Source organism: Ischnura elegans, chromosome 1 (genome assembly GCF_921293095.1).
Source record: "Ischnura elegans chromosome 1, ioIscEleg1.1, whole genome shotgun sequence".
Classification (NCBI taxonomy): Eukaryota; Metazoa; Arthropoda; class Insecta; order Odonata; family Coenagrionidae; genus Ischnura; species Ischnura elegans.
The window spans coordinates 132,935,191-132,955,897 of NC_060246.1; the positions used below are offsets into that span (position 1 = coordinate 132,935,191).

The following is a 20,707-nucleotide window of genomic DNA, read 5'->3' on the forward strand; positions in this document are numbered from 1 at the left end:
TTTCACGATCACGCTATTGAAATAAAAACTGTGTGTGAAGTTTGTTATTCCATTATTTCAACGAATAGTAGTGAGAAATGTCACCTGTGTCACTTGTGTGGGCTAATTTAAGGGTGAATCAGTGAATAAATAGTTGTATTCATCATAACGAGTTCTGTTATTGTAAGTTGTATGTGATGAATATAAGAATGTGACAGTGACATCCAGTTTTTGATAAGAGTATTTGCCTATTTCCCGCTATATTTTTATGGTATATGCTAGTATATTGTTTATGGATTTACCTATATTATTGAAATAGGTTGTAGCTTGTGTGTCTGTTGGCAGCGGAACCGATCGCGATATCACATGTGGATTGTGTGCAGACTGTTTTGCTGTGAATTCGTACCGTAGGACGGATAGGACTACCTTCTCCGCTAATCGGGCGTTGCCAAATTCAACAGCACAGCTTACGATCGTTATCCTCCAGTATTACAAGTTTCTTTTACAACTCGATTTGCCGCCAACGTATAGCAATAATTTGTCTTAGCAAATTCCATGAGGGTCATGGCATCAATTTTTGGTGTCCTAAAAAAAGGCTGGTGTCCTAACATCCCATGCCACACGCCTTATAGGCGGCTTGCGGGGCATTATGTAGACGTAGATGAATTTCAGGTGTACTATTCGAACGAGTGGCAACGTTATCATCCATTTTTCTGATAACTAAAACACACGAAGTGAAACGCTTGTACTTCATCATCCCGATGCCGCGTTATTAATATCCCAAGTAATAATCTAGGCACAATAGCAATAGGAAAACTTACCCAGGAATAACAGAACAAAATAAAGTGATGATGAGCGGCTAAATACTCCCTCAAAACAAATTTTACACCAAGCGCTCAGCGTATTTTCCAACTCCCTGCGGTTGTTTAGGCACCTATGACGTCACGCCTGGCCTCGGCAACGCTCGGGTGTCTTCGCGCAGTGGTCGGCTCAGAGAAATTTTTCTCGATTTTAAATGCAATTTTTTTATTTCTTTTGATGTTGAATGGAGAAACTGAAGGTATTTTTGCGAGCTAATGTATCCATTTGACCTATTCAAAATAGTTTTTAGAGCAATCTACGACCCATGCAAGTTCCTCATTTCTTGGCATTGGGATGTGGAATATTCTCATTCCCCATCCCATCGTATTATGCTCAATCTTTGCAATGCAAGGGGGAGGGGCAGGCACATCTAGGGGTGGGACTTTGGTGGCTTGGGCCCTTTGCGAAATATTTCCCTAGTTGCAACCAGCAGTGATACATCTGCTTTGAAGATTACAAGCCCAGAAGCACTCCATTTCTCCTCTGATATCTGACTCCATTTTTGACATTTCATGCAATTGCCAATAACCAAATAAGAATTTAACTTTGCACATTAGGCAAACAAAATACATATACAGTTAAAGTTATGAAATGAATGGCTTTCCGCTATGCGCTAATTGATAACAAAATATCATTATAGGCCACCCCTTGCCACACTAGCAACTCAAAAGCATATTACTGGCCAACCTGGATCAAACAATATTAAACAGTGAAATCCCCACCATCCACCAATAAATGTTTATGTAAAACTGATATTATTTTGGAAGTAAGTACGCCACCCTAGGAAGTTGGTGCTAACCACTTATAGGGGCAGGGCACCAAGGTGAAAGCACATTTAAAGCAAAAAGCAACTAGGAGAAGAGTTGACCACATTTCATGCCCATTTGCAGGCCTTGACTGTGCCTCACGAAAGGTAGGACGGATAGAGGTAGAAATTACAAGAGCCACATGACATTTATGGGAGCTTACAACCCCAATAATTCACAATGTACGACAACAAAAAATCTGGAAAAAATGGGACTAATAATATTAACTTGATTCCGAGAATTGTAGCATACCAAATTGATAAGTAAGATTCTGTCCAATTAAGCCATGCCTCTCTGTGTCAAAAATAGTGACATCAACAAAATTTCACTCAACAGAAGTTTCCATGCAAGAGAACTCAAACGACCGTCAGGCTGTAAAAGTTCTCCTAATATTAATCCCCCTGCATCCACCAATAAATGTTTACGTAAAACTGATATTACCAGACATTCAATGGAATCAACCATTATTCAGCATAATTGTATTAAAGAACAATGGTTTATAAGACAAAAAAAATCTGTTAAATAACAATAAATATTGTTTCAAAATTGTTAAAACTCATGCAAAAATAAATGAGTTTAAAAAGATGCTCAAGCACAGCACGGAATGTGTGATGAGTACAACCAAAAATAACAATGTCTTTTTTCAATTTTTCACATGCAATGAATAGGGGTAAACGACCTTAGTACAAGCATGCACACCAATTATCACCAGACACACTCTCAAACATCAATAAAAAAGTATTCTATAACAACTGCTTTGGCTTACGAGAAAGTGACACACATGGTATAAGCATTGTGCAGAAGAATGCAAGACTTAGAGAGGGCACTCTCAACTTTAACAGCAATATATTTACATCATGGAGATAAACAATTAACCAGTGAAACAGTAAAATGTGCTGGTAGAGGCTTAAATAATATTACACCAAACTTTTTTAGTTGGAAATGGAGGAAATATGTTGTCTACCAATGTACCAAAATTACATTTGGAGTTTACACCTTGAAATCCAAGTGCTTGGATACATTCAGTTTTCGCAGGAGCAAACAAGAATTAGGATGTGTAACATCCTTTGAGGATTTCTTATTTGTACAAAATGTTATGAGCTTTGGCTTTAAATTCTTATAAATTAAAATATGACCATCTATACATATGTGCAGTAAATAACTGAACCAGTTGAAACACTGAAAAAGATGTCTCAGTTATCACAGAATAAGCTTGCATCTGTAGAGTAAAATACAAGTGCGCTTGGATTTCTGTTATGTTTCACGAGGTCTGATAAGTAGTAAAAAAACAGCAGATTTTTTATTTGAGATATGAAATGGAAGCAAATACTTGAACCAACAATCGTCCTTTTAATGACCACAGTTAACTCTAGATTCTCCATTCTTGCATTATTAGGGTTGCACATCATCTGTGCATGGCTGAGAAATTTTGTAAAGTATTATTGTGAACAGAGGGCTAAAGAAATATGTACCATGTTTAGCAAAAGATGAGAAGACTCACGTAAAATGAAATAGCTCATAGGGCTAAGTTTGGGCCATGAATTCTCAAAATAGAAAATGTTTCAGGGACACTAGGTCAATGAATACATGTATGGGCCTTTGCTGTACAAATACTGGCTCTTCTTTGTACATGCACTGATTGAAATTATTGACATCTTATTGATGTTAACAACCAATATCCTTTTGAAACTTCTAAGAATGGAGAAAATATCACAGATAATCTGCAAAGAGGGCAATGAGAAGCCATTTCATTTAGATTTAACTGAATTTTCACCGAATTAAGGGAACAAATCAGCAACAAGTTAGCAAAATCTAGTTGGTGATAAATTTCCAAATGTGACCACCAAGCAGCCCTGAAACACTATGGGACTCAATCATGTGACAAAGTTTCTGCCAACTGCCACTATTGCAGGTGAAATTTGCTGATAATGTAGTGAGCTATGGCATTTGTCACATGATACTGAGCTGCCTTATTTTCTGAATATGAAAACAATGGTTAGTAAATTCTCTCATTTAATTTAACCACGCTATCTATTGGTCTGATCTATCCCTATGGTCATGCTTCATAACTTTCTGATCAATACTAACCAGACATTGTGAAACTGGCCTTGGAAGGGGTTTAGCTTGGAGGCTTACTTTTGCAGTGAACTAAACCTGGAGAGAGCCTGTCATCAATGTGCATAGTATAGCCCTTACTATTCAGACTCCTCTATAGCCGTTAGAAAAGAAAATCAGGAGCTCATTGCAAAGCAATTACTACAACTATATATTCTTTAAGCTCAGCAATTCACTCAAATTGATTGGTATCCGAAAACATAAAAGGCTAAAACAAGAATTTGAACTCTGGTTTGCTCTAAATTAATGTTGGAATGCATCTTGTCAATCCAAATATTTCGCCCATTTCACCTCATAAAAAATTTGCGAAGAGCATGGAGGTAGCATGGAGACTATATCTAATCAACAATGATTTAACATAAATCTTATTGAATAAATAGTTAATAAAGCCCTGAAGTAAAGTATCATCAAACAAGATAGAGCAAAGTGATAAATCTAGAGGATTCAGAAGAAAGACTTTTTAAATAACATAACAGTGGCTAGTGCATTCTCTAAAGCTTTGTACAACATGAGCTTAGACATGTACTTATAATATCATTGCAGAGATAAAAGCTAACATTTGTGCAGTCTAATATTTGCTATGTGTTCAGGTCCACAAAATTCTATCATATAGCACTGCTCTATTTCACTTATGTTAAAAATAATGTACCTCCGATAAAACATCACTGTGACGCGGAGGAAACCAGAGAATACTTCCACACAGACTTCAACATGCAATCAGATACAAATAAATAACAGCTGCACAAAGGACACATGTATACATGTCGCACATATTTACAAATAAATGAGAAGTCCACAGGCTAAAATTGTTAAGTCATTTTATCTGACACCTAGGATATTTTTATCACTGTCCTATACATTATCATCAACAAAATAAAAATGAATACCAACTTTCAATAAGTAGTCAAAGAGGTCCAAGGATTAGCTAAGCCAGTAACCCTGAAATAATCCATGAGAACTGTGATGGGACCAGTTAAAACAGTTTTAATCTCTAAGGTACTTCTTAAAAGGCATTTGCCATATATTGATACAATGACTTCACTAAAGAAACAGATTCAATTGCTGATATCAATACATATTTAAGAACCTAACTCAACTATTTAAAGTCAAATGGCACATGATTATAGCACAAGAAGATGAAACCAAATTATTTTCTCAAATTATCATTCTCATCACAAATTCTGGAATATACATTTTTCCTTCTGCAGTTTAGTTGAGATAAAGTTAATGGCATGGGGACTTGGGTAGAGGTTGAACACATTTTGAAATATATCCATGAAAAAAAAATTAAGAATAAGACAATGGATATTCTTAAGGACAAATTTTAAAATAACTTTGGCCAGTGTTTCACTCCTATGATTCTAAAGCTAGACTTTGAGTTCTAGTACTATAACAGTGAAGTACTAGAACGCATAGCCAATGTGACGACCCAAAATGTTACATTGAAATCTTAACAAGATTAGCCAATGTACTCCTCAAGCACAAACAGATGTCAAATAAGAATTATGGTTACATTACAACGAAGGAACATTATAAATATTTAAAGGTACAAATCATCATCAAATTTCATGTCTTTTTGGCAATAAATAACACAATTGAGGTATAATACCAAGGATAGACCTAGGTACATAAAAATAAGAATACTCTTGGGTAATAATCTGAAATGCTTTTATGAACATAACCATCAGAAAAGTCAGACACCTTTCTATGATTATATTCTCAACATGCACACACGCAATACATGTTAATGAGTAAGAAAGTTTCATCTTCAACCAATTCATTGAGTAAAGGGTCTACTCATTACTTCAGTCGGTCAATTTTTGTGAGCATTTCAATCAGGAAACTTCATAGGATGGCCTTCATATCACTTACATAACCCTAGTAAACCACCTGACCACAGGTAGTCGAAGGAATAACGCCCAAAGCAATGAAGATAAAGAGCTCAATTGCCCACTATGTACAAACAACATGAAAGCCAGCTGCATCCATATGGACCACAAAACTAAGGCCACCCAAAATTGATACCTGTGAGCTGGTAGAAGCGAGCATTAAAGGGACGGTAAAACTCTCGCAGACGGCTAACAGCGACAGGATCTATGTGTGGATGGCTGCGGCCTTTCGTCTTCCCAAGACAGTGGGGACTAGGGCTACCCTCTGATTTCATCAAGCACGGGAAGCCCTTGGTTGCATTGAAGTAAAAGTGCTTCTCTGTGATGACACGTTTCAAACTGAGAAAATCCTGAACGATGTGAAAAGAGAAAGAGCAGCATATGGATGCTAGAACTACGGTGGGACGATGAGGACACTTTTTTCCAAAATAATTTTCTTAATACAGAAGGTAACCATGATTGCATAGTTCATATTCTGAATGCCTTTTTGGATTTCAGGGGCCACAATCAATGTTTCGGGACAGCAGACGTCCATCATTATTTTAGAAATCCGTGATACAGCAAAAACTGCTATTATTTTAGAGAAATAAATGATGTATTTGGCCCATTTACCAAATTTTAAAGATGCTCAACCAGTTGCAACCATTTCTGGTTATGATCATGAGTACATGAAAAGGCTGAGAAAATATGCAAATGAGAAAAAGAGGGGGCTGATAGAAGACCATTGACGGGTACAATGGTTTGTAACTATCCATGTTCCAATCAATTACCCACCAGCATTTAGGGGGTAATGGAAAACATCTACCCTCATCAATAGTCTTCACCTCCCTCTCCTTATCAGCATATATTCTTTGCGGAAGACTGTAAATGGTTGAAAACTGTTGAGGGTCATTAAAATCTGTTGAATGGACCAAGTACCTTCAATTTAAGTCAAAATTCAATCAATTTTCCTTGCTGAAAAATGACTTTACTATATCAATATATTGAGTATATTGATATTATTATAATATGAAATATTAGACAATGATTTAGGATAAAAACATATGCCACAGGAGTATGAATTCCATTGTTAAGTGAACTATCATAATAATATATGAAAAATCTGCATTCATACATCAATGTCAGATCATCCAGTGACACGTTATAAATCAATAACTATATGAAATATACTGCAATCAAATAACTAAAAATTTAGTTTTCATAGAATTTTAAAATGGGCAATTGATGTACAGAGCATTTTGTTTCAAGTAAAATTAATTGGAGAGATTAGCATACAGCTTAATTATTGACTGAGTGAACCAAAAGAAAAACCCATGGTAATGTTGGGAAAATTTTACAATACAGGCGGTCCCCGACTTTCGTACACAATGCGTTCCCGAAAACTTGTACGAAAGTCGAATGTACGAAAGTCGAACATTACATTAAAGTTACAAAGTACATTAAACAGCACTCAAACGAAAAACCACAATTAGAAAGAAGATCTTACTAGTTTTATTGAAAGCTATTTGATGATGTCTAGTCAACTTCTTTCGAAAAATATCTTCAATGAAGGCTTTCTTCTTCTTTTGATAAAGGAGCCTATAGCAGGCAGTCTCTCTCCCAAATAAATCACCTAGATTAGAGTCAACTACCAACAATTCCCTTCATTATATACGTTCGTATTGTTCGCATATACTGCCATTTGAAACAATTAAATGTTGGGATGCGAAATAAACATCGCGGGAATTTTAAAAAAATTACAGACCAACGTCCGAAAGTCCGAACTTAGCGTATGAAAGTCAAGTAAAAGGTGTCCATTTTGAACGTACGAAAGTGCGAATTGTACGAAAGTCGAGTGTACGAAAGTCGAGGACCGCCTGTATAAACACATTGCTTATGAATGATGAGATTTTGCGTAATTTTCGACATGGCCTTGGATAGTACATTCCTTGCACTGTTAACTTCTGCCCCATTTCCTGATTTTTCACTCACACTGGGATGGCTTTTGTCGCATCCTTCTGCTAGCTGAATTTTAATTTTGGCTCATACTTTGCAGTTACATTAACTACCTCATGTTACATTCACTACCTTAAATGCTAAAAAAATTTGTAGCAGGTTTAGCTCATTGGAAACTTCAACAACTTGGTGTAAGGATGATGATAAGACTCTTTAAGAATGACATACATACTCAATTAGACTTATATGTACTAAGACATTGTTAACAGCGAACTTTTAAAATTATATCTGGTGTTTTCCAAGCATGCTAACTGGATGTATATTTCTTGGGATTGCATTCGGGATAGAAGGTGCATTAAAAGGGTTTTATGGTCCGAATACTTTCTCATCAATAGGTTGAAATACATTCTTACTTGTGTTAAAAAATCTTCATTAGAATCATCCTTAATTATCAATGGCGATTTTTATTAGATAAGCACCTACGTGCTGTTGTATTTGATTACATTTTGTCTTTGAAAAATAATAAATCATCATAGGAGACTTGAATTACCAATCATATTTACTACCTAAATGTATAAGATCAAACTCTGATGAGAGTAGGAATCAAATGTCATTCCACGCAAAAAGTTTATCTGCCCAACACTTTTACAGCTTTCAAGGGCCACAAGCTGCCTCAAGGTAAAAGTTATTTCTGCATCAATGTTACAACTTTAAATTTTGTTCTCAAACTTAGCTCATTCCCCACTCATTGCAAAGTTCTTATTCATAGAAAGAATAGTTGTACCAATAAAACCTACTACATGACAAAAGTACTGGAAATTACTATGACACTACTGCATCATTTACGGCAAAGATGGAGCCTAAAATTAATGTAAAATATAAATGTACAATCCACTGTATTATCAAATGTTTTGCGATGCCAAATAATCCGCAATTCAGGGTCAAATAATAAGAATAAACTCAACGAGTAAGTAATATAAATATTTAATATCGTGAATTCAAGGTAAAAACTAAGAATAGGAATAAAAAAAATTAAGTGCGACACAAATTCAAACTTAACATGTACAAAATCAGGATCATTACTAAGGGCTGCTGAATACCCTCAACGATTACTGTACCTCCAAGACTGATGAGATAATAACAGTGGCTAGTCAAAATGGCAAATCTAGAAAATACTTTTTTTAAGAGAAAGATAACATAAATAATTAGTGATATCATTTCAATTAGTGATAATAATTTTACCTGCACCCTTGCTATTTCAGCTGCTGGATCAACCACCAGCCTTTCACCACTCACAAAAAGTAGTTGGGAAAGGGGGAAGCTGTGAAGCCAACGTTCCAGGTGGCGAGCATAAACACCAATTTTCACTGGACCCCATGACGTATCGACGAGGCCACCACCACCATTTGATCCCATGCTTCCGTTGAGAAATGCCAACTCTTCAAATTTTCTCATACTCTTTTTTTTACTGCAAAATAGAGATCCAAAGAAAAAGTTAATAGGAAGATCATATTTTGATTGCTCTATCAAAATCACAAGTACAGAGGACTCCCGATTATCTGGTTGCGGTTTATTCGGGTTGCGGAATATGCTTGCATGATTTTTACTATCCCTCAATTTTTCCCCTGATCTTAAAAATACATAAAATCGGATGCAAAATCATCGGAATTGATGTATTAATGTGAGGATACCCTGGGATTATCATTTCCGTTAGAATCCCCTTCGTGAAACGGAAGCGATCGCGTGGTAGCTGCATCCATGGGAGCACCGTGTTCATGTTTTCCAAGCTTCGCCTTGCGTGACCACGCTCCGTGATACTTGTATCGCAGCAGTTGCAGCCCTGGCAACTTATGCGAGATGCAACTACGTGGTGTGGTGCCTGACAGTGTAGTTTCCGACGTCGAGCAATGGTTTTGAAGCATTAAACCACTTTTCTGTACCCGTGATCACGCAGCCACAGATGTGTGGTTTTCGAAACCAGGCCTTTCATGGGGCATTAATAATACGAGTACAACCATGTTATCACCACTAAAAAGATCGCAAACTGGCGAAGAAAGCTCTCAATGAGTCCGGGAAGCACTCTAAAATAACAGAATACCTGTTTAAATAATAATATGTAGTTTGTTTTTGGTAAATTATTAACACTGCAAGACATTCAAGTGAAAATTTGGGTTGTCCGTGTATTTGAAGTTATGTATAACTAATGAGTTCATAAAAGTTATATCTACCCTCACAGCAACTATGTAAACTTTCTTAAAACGTAGGCTTTAGTGGTGAGATTCATTGGTGTCAATAGCTTTTGGGAGCAGCTGAGTATTGTGCTCTGTCATGTGACCTTTCACGGCCATTGCAAGTCCCATCATTAGGCGATGAATGAATCATATTCCCTCGGACAGGTTTGAACATCAATACTTGTTCAACTACATAGGAAAGCCCAATGCTTTACCACTATGCCAATTAGGTAAAGGTGCATTAGAAAAAGGAGTGATTTCAACGTTTTCTGTCGTTTACAGCAACAGGCAGCGCAAACGAGTTGCAATCGTTACAGCACTTTCCAACGACTCGTTAGACATTTTTAGCATAACACCTCAAATATCTTTAATTTCTGCCCTCTTGTTCCTGGGTTATCAGGCAATTTTTTAATACAAACTTTTGCATTGAGAAAACATCTAATTAAAAAAAATAATCACAAAAATGAAGTTTTTTTCATATTTTGTCAAACTTTAGGGTCCATGCGCAACTGGAAGATGTCAACCAATTTTGATATTTACTTTGTCTAAACAATTTGTAAATGTTCCATGCAATTACTATTTCGATATTAAAAAAATGAGTGTTTTTGGTAGTATGCAACCCACCCCAGTTTGCAACCCGCAAGCCACCCAAAGATGTCTGCCTGGGGTGGTGTGTGCTCACTCTTGGTGTGATAACCCAGGAACAAAAGGGTAAAAAATTAAAGATATTTGACGCGTAACACTAAAAATGTCTAATGAGTCGTTGTAAAAACAGGAAAGTGATAGAATATTCCAAGACATCCAGGTGACATCATCTTCAGTTATGTTCAAAAAACAACCAAAAATATCAAAATTTCAAACCTTAAAGTGCGATGCGGCACGTTTTCCCGGTATCCGATTGCAAAAATAATTTTCAAGATTTATTTTCTCACCAAATGGAACAAAACTGGGGGCATCCCAAAAGAAATTTGAAAATTTTAAAAATAAGGACCACCCTAGTGAGGCATCTATGTTTTCACGAGTCTGCTAATAATTATTTTACAGAATTCACTACCTAGTTGTAATCATATCCACCATATATGCAATTTTAAAAACTTGTAATCGTGTATTATTTTACGTACATATATGCATTGAATTTCGTTAGGAGTATTATGAATTCATCAAATAAGTTTAATACATAATTTCCTTCCACTATTAATCATTCATCATTTCCAGGAAATTTTTTGAAGAGCAATGATAAAAGTACCCAAAAAAATGAATACAACAAAAGATAAGATTATGAAGTGCAGGGGCGCAGCCAAAAATTAAGGCTAGGGGGGGTTTTAGGAGCAACTAATACTTAGGGTTGTGGGGGTATTGCATACCCGCCAGGGTGAGTGGGAGTTGCGTGGGCTCTCCCCAGAAAAAAATTTAAGATTAATGGTTCAAAGTGGCAAGATTTACGGCTTTCTGAGGGATATTTGATTAATCCTAACACTATTCTATAAGTAATACTAATCCATTAAGTAAAATGGATTAAATTAAAAAAATTCTCTTGAGCTCTGCGGGGGGTTTTATCCCCCAAAACCCCCCCCCCCTCGCTGCGCCACTGATGTAGTGCACCATTGCTGGCAAAACACCACGAATCACTGTTAATCATGGATTCCCATGGTAAATTATTGATCTTTCCCTGTGTATCATTGGAAATCGAAAATAAAAATTTCCCAAACATCACTTTTACTCAGCAACATGGTTTACATACACTTCAAAATAACTTTCCTACGAAATAACCTTTAATAGCGTGAGCAATAGAAATTGAAAAATTGTGGAAAATCACATTAAAATAGCTGAAATTCATGATAAAATTAAAGTTGTATATCCACGGGATAACCTCTGACTTTAGGTTAGAATTCACGTCACGGCATTTGGAATTTTGAATGTTCCTGATAAGAAAGAAAATTCAAGGATAACTCCTGGGTTTCAAGGCTAGGGACACCCTGCTCATATTAAATTCATGAAAAGACCTAAACGTTTAAAGACTGTTGCGATACAAGAGAAAATTCCCCTAAAACACAATTTACAGTATGATTCGAAATATCTTAAGAAATTTCCAACCATCTATTTTCCGGTATATTTTCCCTTTGGCCATAATAAAACTGATCTTCAAAGTGTTTGTTCATTGTGATTCAATAGAAATTTGAGACCTGGCAGAAAAATACTGAATGGAGAATTTAATTTTGGAACCTGGGCCTTTTCTCCTGCTTACAAATAACTGAAAAATTATGATTATTAATTCAAAAAGAACAAATCTAATGATAGACCAGAAACGTGAGTGATTCAGAGAATTTTATAAATTTACCCTGACATGGGTCACAATATTCGTCATATTAGTGCAGGATGACACAATCATGCCCTCAGACATGTAAAGAGAACTGGATGATAAAGTAAAACATACTATTTTTTGCCATGATTATTGCTCATTGTATGAATTGGGATTTTTTAAATGCAGAAGTGGCCATCATAGGGCACAGTCAGTAAATCAAGGGTGAACGTCTGAAAACCTCAATCATCACCGTCATCACGAGGAAAAACATCCAATAGCCACCAAGCCTTGAAAAAGTTTCAAAAGTCACATCACCAATGAAAAGATGACTTTTTTCAACAACTGCACTGAGTTTGTTGACTTGTGAATCGAGAGTAAGCATTTGATTCTGATGGCAGACAAGTGAAAATGGGCAAGTATGGCAGCCAATTTGCAGAGCTCAAGTCAATACTACCTGACAAAAAACTTTCCCAACACAAAACCTGCCACTGAGTACTTTCATTTCTTTCCTCTTCCTGTATGAAACAGTGTGTAATCCATGTCTAGAATACTGAATTAACTTTCTACTTTTCAGTTTTTTCAGGTACTGTATATGAAGCCTTGCCATCCTAGCAATCCATCCTTGCCTAGCAATTGAGTCCATTGAAGCTTACATTAGCAAATATTATGAGATTAATTGTCTGCTGTTGATTATATTCCTTGCTGTTTTTCTCGACTATTCCTTCACCAATTATGCCATCCTATGAGAACTGATTAAAGGATCCAACTGAAGATGGATCTCCCCATACATCTATCTCTATGACATCTACATTTTTCAATCTTCTCTCCTCTTTGGTCACTAGGGGTGATAATTTTTGTCTCTTAAGTTTAGTTTTGTCTCTTAAGTTGAAATTTTCAGCTCATTCCCACTAATGATTGAGGCAGGCATTCAGTGGCATCTTTAACTTTTCTTTAAGTTGCATGCAACAGTTTTAAATTCAATCATAGCTCATTTCAACATGGTAATTTCAGTGTAAATCTGCATGAAAATTCTATCAAATGTACTACAAGACCTTCTGATGGTGTTTCCACTGATCAGCGTGTAATGGATATGATAGATGGGTCGAAAAATTCTATACGCTGGACTTTTCTTAACTTTGAGTTAGAAGGGAAGCAGTTTTTTTTTAGATAGATCGCGGTAAACCAATTTTCAGATAGAATACTTTTAATGATGAGGAAGGTTTTAGTTACACATACCTGGCAGCTTGTGTGTAGTCGGAAATGGCTCGTGTGACAGGATCTCTAACTACGATGAGAAGTTTTGCTTTAGGATTCATGCGGCGAACACGTTGCGGAACTTCCCGAGTAACAAAATAACTGGGCGTTTTCTCCATTGTCACCTGACCCTCAAGAGTGGCAGGCATATGACGTCTGAAAAAAAAATATTTTTGACATGAAACCAATGAAATTAATTATCTGACTTAAAAGTATAAGTTCAGCATTCATTCTCATGAGAGGCAATCATCCCAAAGCACGCCGGCTTCAGAATAAAACGAACTCGGCACAATGAGACAACAAAGGCCAACTAGATTTCGCAGTTTTGACAGAGAAAAGAGCTATTCCATTGAATTCAATACCGTACAAGTAATGTAAAACAGGGCAAGGCATTGTTTACAGTACATCCTTCACCACAAGATTCTAAAATTAGGAGACAATTCACAAGAACGGCTTTATACCGGTTCCCATACGGGTAAGAATTGGCAGGGAACTTTACTAATAGAAAATCAAAAACTGGTCAAAAACTTATATCTGACCTCATTGTTCTATTGCAGGAAAACACAAGAGTCCATTAGGAAATAAACTTTTAATTCTGGGCTATGCACGATACAACGCATGGCGTAGTCCCGCCAACAACTGCCGGGCGTGCCCCGTCCTCACATGTCTTATCCTTGGGACAGGGCTACCACCCTGGATACAACAACTCCCCTCCACTAAAATAACCCTTTACAAACATGAAAATTAAATACATGAAAACATAAGACACATTACATAAGAAAATCATTCAAATATTTTGGTGGCTGCCTTTTTCGTGATGGGCGACTCAAGGGAGTAGAACAAGGCTTAGCCAATACAGGGCTTCTAGGCAAGGGTTCATGAGTATTCTCATGGGTAGCAGATCCTGGACTGTCTGACTCGGAAATATCATTTTGGGGAAGTGGGATTTTAGCAACCTCCTCGGTATTGACATTAGCAGGTGGGGTAAACTCATTTCTCTTATCTTCACAGGACACAATTCTTGGACGAAGGAATTGAAGGGAGACATTTTTTTTTAGTTTCCCATCACACAAGACATCAAAGGACTTGGCACTCACTTGCTTTACTATTGTCGCAGGTTTCCATTGTTTTACATTGTGTTTAACACCCTGTGTCCACACCGTATCACCCTCTTTCAATTCCGGTAATTTAGTGTTATGTTTGGAGGCCACCTTCTCATTACAGGAAGTCACCCGGTCTTCCACAATGCTCATTGGATTTAATAGGGACAACTTTGTTCTAAGCTTCCTCCCCAGGAATAACTCTGCAGGTTCTATCTTAGTTATAGTGTGTGGCGTCGTACGATAAGCCATTAGGAATTTGTTAATCCTACGCTGCAAGGACAATACTTCACATGATTTATCAAGCACCGATTTCTTTAGAGCCTGTTTTACATGCTGCACAGTTTTCTCTGCCTGACCATTTGCTCTTGGTAAGTATGGGGGAGAAAACAGATGTTTGGCACCCATACTAGTAAGAAACTCACTAATTTCTTGGGACTGAAAAGGTGGGCCATTATCGGAGACAAACACTTTAAACAACCCATATGCAGCTGTCATGGACTCAAGTTTTTCAATTACTGCAGAAGAACTTGTTTCCTTCATAATTGCAACAATCGGCCACTTAGAATAAGCATCTACCACAATAAGCAATGTCTTATTTTCTACATAACAAAAGTCGGCATGAACTCTCTCCCACTTAGATTTTGGCCATGCCCAAGGAGAAAATGGTATTTGAGGAAGTGAGTTTTGGACCTGTTGACATGGCTCACAAGAAGCTACCATAATTTCAATGTCCTGGTCAAGAGTGGGCCAATAGACATAACCACGAGCAAGTGCTTTCATTTTACTCATTCCTGGGTGTTGATCATGCAACAAATTTAAGACATCACGTTGTAGAGCTTTTGGGATACAAACTTTCGAACCATAGGTGACACACTGGTTATTAATAGAGAGTTCTAACTGTCTCTTAAAGTAAGGTTGTAACCGCAGATCATCACATTTAGAGGGCCAGCCATGCTGGATGTACATCCGTACTTTTAATAAATCAGGATCTTTTTCTGTGGCTAGCACAATCAACTGGGCATTCAAAGGTACACCTAATGTCTTAACTAAACATATTACATTTTCAGGAGACTCCACTGGTGTATCATCTGCCAATGGAAGTCTGCTTAAAACATCAGCATGAGGGATATTTATCCCTTTTTTATACACAATCTTAAATCTGTAGCCATGCAGTAATACTGCCCAACGCTGAAGACGTGCAGCAGCGAGGGGCTTGACACCAGTCTTTGACCCAAAAATTATTGTGAGAGAACTGTGGTCAGTAACCAGTTCAAATTCTCTCCCCCAAAGAAATTTGTTAAAATGGGTGACACCAAAAATTACTGCTGCAGCCTCTCTCTCCACTTGAGCATAATTGCGTTCGGTGGAGGTAAAAGTTTTTGAGGCAAAGCCCACTGGGCGCTCTTCCCCTGAAGGGAGAATGTGAGATAGAACTGCCCCAGCCCCAACTTGAGAGGCATCACAAGTTAGTCTAATAGGTAACTTAAGGGAATAAGGAATAAGTACCTGGCTACTACTAAGGGCTGTCTTACATTTTGCAAAGGCTTCCTTTTGTTCTTTAACCCAAGACCAAGGGAAATCTTTCTTCAATAGTTTATTTAAGGGTTCCATAAAAGTAGATGCATCTGGGAGGAATTTATAATAGAATTTGACAGCTCCTAGGAAACTACTCAACTCAGACACATTTGAAGGCGCACCCATATTCACAATAGCCTTAACCTTAGATTCTTCAACATGTAACCCATGAGAATCTAGCACATGACCTAAAAATATGACTCTGTTAACAAAAAATTCACACTTAGGTACGTTAATGACAATGTTATGTTGGGCCAATCGCCCTAATACCTGTTTTAAAACAGAGGAACAGTCACACCAATTTTCAGCATAAATAAGAATATCATCAAGATACACAAATAAGTTAGGAATACCCTGTAAGATTTTTTCAACGGTTTGCTGGAAAATAGCGGGCGCAGAAGCTATCCCATACAGCATTCTCTTTACTTTAAAACAACCTACATGGGTGCTCAAAGTTAATATAGATTGTGATTCTTTACCAACGGCTAACTGTAGATATGCCTGAGAAAGATCAATTTTACAGAAACACTCACCTTTTAGTAAAGACAAATCGTCTATCAGTGGTAGTGGGTAATGATCCATACTCAGACAACGGTTTACTGAACAACTGTAATCCCCACAGATTCTCACCTCGCCATTGGATTTCGGGACCACTACAATTGGAGTACCCCACTGTGTGTTGGTCGTGGGCTCCAAAATCCCTTGTTCAACCATTTTTTTCAACTCTTTTCTTACCTTGTCTCGCAATGGAATAGGCACTTGTCTATGAGATACAAAAACTGGTACAGAATCTGGTTTCAATACAATCTGGGCGACATAACCCTTGATTAGCCCAGGCTTTCCAGAGAATACAGAAGGGAACTCTTTCTTAAGATCCTCTAACACAGTTTTACCATTGGCAACCACATTTACAGCTTTCTTTGGAAAAAGACTGTACCAATTTATAGGAAGCACTTCTAGCCACGGAAGACCCATCAAGCAATGAAACTTCCCTTTGTGCACAACCAGAGGTAGGTAACACATATTCAATTCCTTCAAACATAACATTAACCTGACATTCGCCGAGTAATGATAAGGGGGCACTGGAACAATTGTATAACCTAGAGGTGGGCGTCAACTTCAAGTGGCTTAAATGTTTCTTATAAATATCTTCTCCTACACAGGATGCATCTGCGGCCGAATCTATTTGCATAGTTACAGGTGCACCATTAATCTGAACAGTCAACGTGCGCCGATTTCGTTGGGTTCCCTGCACTTGATGCAACTGCAACAACCCCACATACCTGTGGCAGTCTTCGTCACTAGATTCCTCTGGTGTCTGTTCTAGCACGGATTTTACCATCTTTTTCATTTTGAACTTATCTTTACTCTTTTGACGGCAGAATTTCACTGAATGCCCGTCCTTGCCACAATGGGTACACTTCAAAGGCTTGTCACATGAGTTAGCATAGTGAGGCCCTCCACAATTAAAACATTTCACAATGTTCTTTGGTGATAATGGCTTACAGTGAGGTTGAGATCTCTTATTAATTACCGAAACTGAGGCAGGACTATCCCCAGTGCTTTTGGCGTATTCCGCAGATCCTTCCATATAGCACGCTTTGGCCACGAATCTCTTAAAAGGAACATTTTCGCCAGCCAATTTAGTGGTTATTTCTTCACTATTAAGACCATACAGAAATTGGTCAATTAATCTATCTTCCATACTGTTCCCAAAATCACAGGTGGCAGCCAACTTCTTTAACGCCAGGGCATACTCCGAAAAACTTTCATTGGGTTCTCGAACACGACGTTGAAAGATCAGCCTCTCAGCACGAAAGAAGCGCACCGGTGTAAATATGGTCTTAAGCTCCTCCACTAATTGTTCGTAAGTCAGCTGGTCCGGTGTGAGAGGGTGAAGATTCACAGCTAGCTTCTCCAATGCTGCCCCTCCTATGTGACCAATTAAGAAATCCTTCTTGCCGAGATCCTCAACAGGAGGACGTAATGTCCTCATATAGCTGTTTAGGCGCAGAAGGTAGGTCGAGATGCTCTCGACACTTTGATCAAAAACTCCTATACTCATATTTAGGCAATAGGTCCGTGAAGATACAGAATGGCACGTACCACAGGCGCGGTCGACCGATCAGTTTTTTTTTCCCGAAACTCACGTAAAGCCTCAACCACACGACACATAACCCACGACAGTATCGGACTCCAAATATCCCGTCCTCGTCGCCAAATTGTTCTATTGCAGGAAAACACAAGAGTCCATTAGGAAATAAACTTTTAATTCTGGGCTATGCACGATACAACGCATGGCGTAGTCCCGCCAACAACTGCCGGGCGTGCCCCGTCCTCACATGTCTTATCCTTGGGACAGGGCTACCACCCTGGATACAACACTCATATGGTGTCCTCAGCCTCAGGACACGAATTTAGAAGTTAAAAGTACGAAATTAGCAGGGCACTTCAACGCGTACGCCGGCATTCCGTATTTAGGCGGTCTTCAGAACGGAAAACAACGAGGAATTGGGGACCGTTATTCCACAAACAAATACGGAAGGCAGACTTAAGTGCAAAGATATGCTGAGGAATTCCTCGTAACAAAATAAGTAATTATGCCTTGTCGTGCTACCGCCGTTCCTGAACTGCCGGTAAATTACGTGCAACGCCGTAATGACTCTCTTCTCATTGAAAGTAATGAGAAATATCAAAATGCAAACATATAGGAGGGAGAAGAAAGAGACAAAGAACAACATACCTGTACCACTCGAATCCTTTCTTGTAGAAACGGTCGAAAAAGTGGATTTCTGATCCAGCTGCTCGTACATCGGGGTGAACTCTAATAAATTCTAAAAGAGCACGTGTTCCACCCTTTTTCACTCCTATAATCAAGGCATCAGGCAATTTTCTCGTTGCCTTAAGTCCTGGCTGCTTTAAAAAACGGTATTTTGGGGATCGTTGAGCTGTCAGCGGAATTTCTTCCTTCCAACTAAGGTCCAACTTCACTTCACTAAGTAGCTCCTTTTTCTTGAGGGAACATGGTTTTGGGCTTGTTGTGGTAGTATCGTAGCGGTCGTCACTCAAACTTTTCGATCTGACGCTCACGTTTTTGTTGAGTAAGACAAGCGTGCCTTTGTCCTTAAATCTTGAAAATCTCAAGTCTTTGGTCAAGCAGTAGTTGAATTTGTAAGAAACACAAAAAACAGTTACACAAAACATAAAAGTAAGTAAAAAAGATTTTTTCTTAAAGCGATGTATAACATCCATCCTCGATGTTACGATTTTCGCTTGGGGAGCAAGTCCTGAAAGAAAATACACCTGATGAGAAAATTCAAATATACAGCATTTGCCGAGAATGAACGAATAGAAAATGAAAACAGTGAATGTTCATAGAGTGTTTTATAACTAAATTACTTCCATCCAACGTACCTCAACATTGTAACGCCGCTTTTTCGCTGGCGAGGAAGCCAGCCCTCTGACTCCCACAGCCATGACATTTTTCTGCTGCTATTGCGCAGTGGAGTTGCCTGTTGTCATAACAGAGCTTCATCTTTTTCTCACACGCCCCCCACGCCCTCGTTGCCGCGGAACGCGCCAAATTAGAATGCAATGCGCGCAAGGACCACGGTGCCCGAACCGAAATCTATCGCTAATTTATTAGCTTTAACCAATTTCTATTCGTGAAAAATAATTTTAAAAATCGCTAATGTAATTTTTGTCGACTTAGTGGCGTTATTAGTGGTCCTACAGCTAATAACGACCTACCGTAATCGTTAAAAATTTATTTTCACTATATGTATTAGTTATTTATCAGACAATAAATAAATATAGCTAAATATGTGAAGAAAATAATGGAAATTGTAAATAATAAGTATTTTCCCCGCAATATTCACACAGGTAACCTGGATTACCTAATCAAGTTAATTTGAATTGAAAGCACAAAACAAACAATTTCCACCAGTAAAATATTCAACAGCGCAAAAAATTATTTCAACGAAGTTGAATGGAAACAATTATGCCCTTGGTATTTAAAGTTAGATCAGCTTTATTTTGGAAAATAAAATATTCAAATGTTACATTAAGAAATATTTGGATATTTTTCTGCTTTCAAAATTTTGTATGTGATTTAAGAAACGCACTGTGGCTTTCTATCCACTGTTTCACCTCTTCAAAACTCCTTTCCATCCACATAACATTGGATTCAACTTTTTCAATGCTCTGCCGGAAAGTCCTGTCAGTAGAACCCAAGTTTCCTTCTTGCTCCTTCCAAAAAGTCTTCAGCTGCATAGGAGAAAGGCGAAGTTATATCAAAATTATTTGAATTGGAGATATTAAGTAATTGCCATTGCTTGTTGCCTAATTATATTTTCCAAATGAGTAACGGAAGTAATTTGTTTTTTTTAACACATCCGCTACCTCATGGAAAATTACCATCATTTGGCATGTTAAATAAAACATTGAACAAGATTAAAAATTAGGAATTTAACGATGTTTTGGATGAATGAATTTAAACTTTTCACAGAATTTTTATTAAAACATGACCATGGTTTTCGACAGTTAACGTCATGTTCTGGATGACCAGACCAGAAGATGACGATAACTGTAGAAATCATGATCGTGTTTTAATATAAAATTGTGTCAAATAACAGTTAAATTTATTCATCCAAAATGT

The 20,707-nt window shown here is 37.7% G+C and overlaps 2 protein-coding genes across 7 annotated transcripts in view; both read right to left on the minus strand.

Annotated features, from left to right (window-relative positions):
• Positions 1-1,124: 1,124 nt before the first annotated feature.
• LOC124170314 (heparan sulfate glucosamine 3-O-sulfotransferase 6) lies at positions 1,125-19,541 on the minus strand. The gene is made up of 5 exons (XM_046549026.1): positions 19,465-19,541; positions 18,794-19,337; positions 13,355-13,528; positions 8,828-9,053; positions 1,125-6,000 (listed from the first exon to the last, which is right to left on the minus strand). The coding sequence occupies exons 2-5, from the start codon at positions 19,300-19,302 to the stop codon at positions 5,764-5,766; spliced, it is 1,146 nt and encodes a 381-aa protein (XP_046404982.1). The 5' UTR covers positions 19,303-19,337; positions 19,465-19,541; the 3' UTR covers positions 1,125-5,763.
• Positions 19,542-20,055: 514 nt separating this feature from the next.
• Positions 20,056-20,707, minus strand: part of LOC124170324 (aminopeptidase N-like) — a 299,534-nt gene continuing 298,882 nt past the window's right edge. For all 6 annotated transcript variants that reach the window (XM_046549064.1, XM_046549049.1, XM_046549058.1 and 3 more), the window contains one exon: positions 20,056-20,316. In XM_046549064.1, the coding sequence (XP_046405020.1) occupies positions 20,143-20,316 (174 nt within the window). In that variant the 3' untranslated portion in view covers positions 20,056-20,142. The remainder of the gene's footprint in view (positions 20,317-20,707) is intronic.

What these genes read in the sequence shown, in the direction of transcription:
- LOC124170314 (XM_046549026.1), bottom strand. Translation starts at nt 19,302, where the DNA reads ATGGATGTTATACATCGCTTTAAGAAAAAATCTTTTTTACTTACTTTT. An exon ending in AAAGGATTCGAGTGGTACAG is followed by an intron (nt 13,529 to 18,793) that starts GTATGTTGTTCT and finishes TTTTTTTTTCAG; the next exon opens with ACGTCATATGCCTGCCACTC. An exon ending in GACTACACACAAGCTGCCAG is followed by an intron (nt 9,054 to 13,354) that starts GTATGTGTAACT and finishes TCTATTTTGCAG; the next exon opens with TAAAAAAAAGAGTATGAGAA.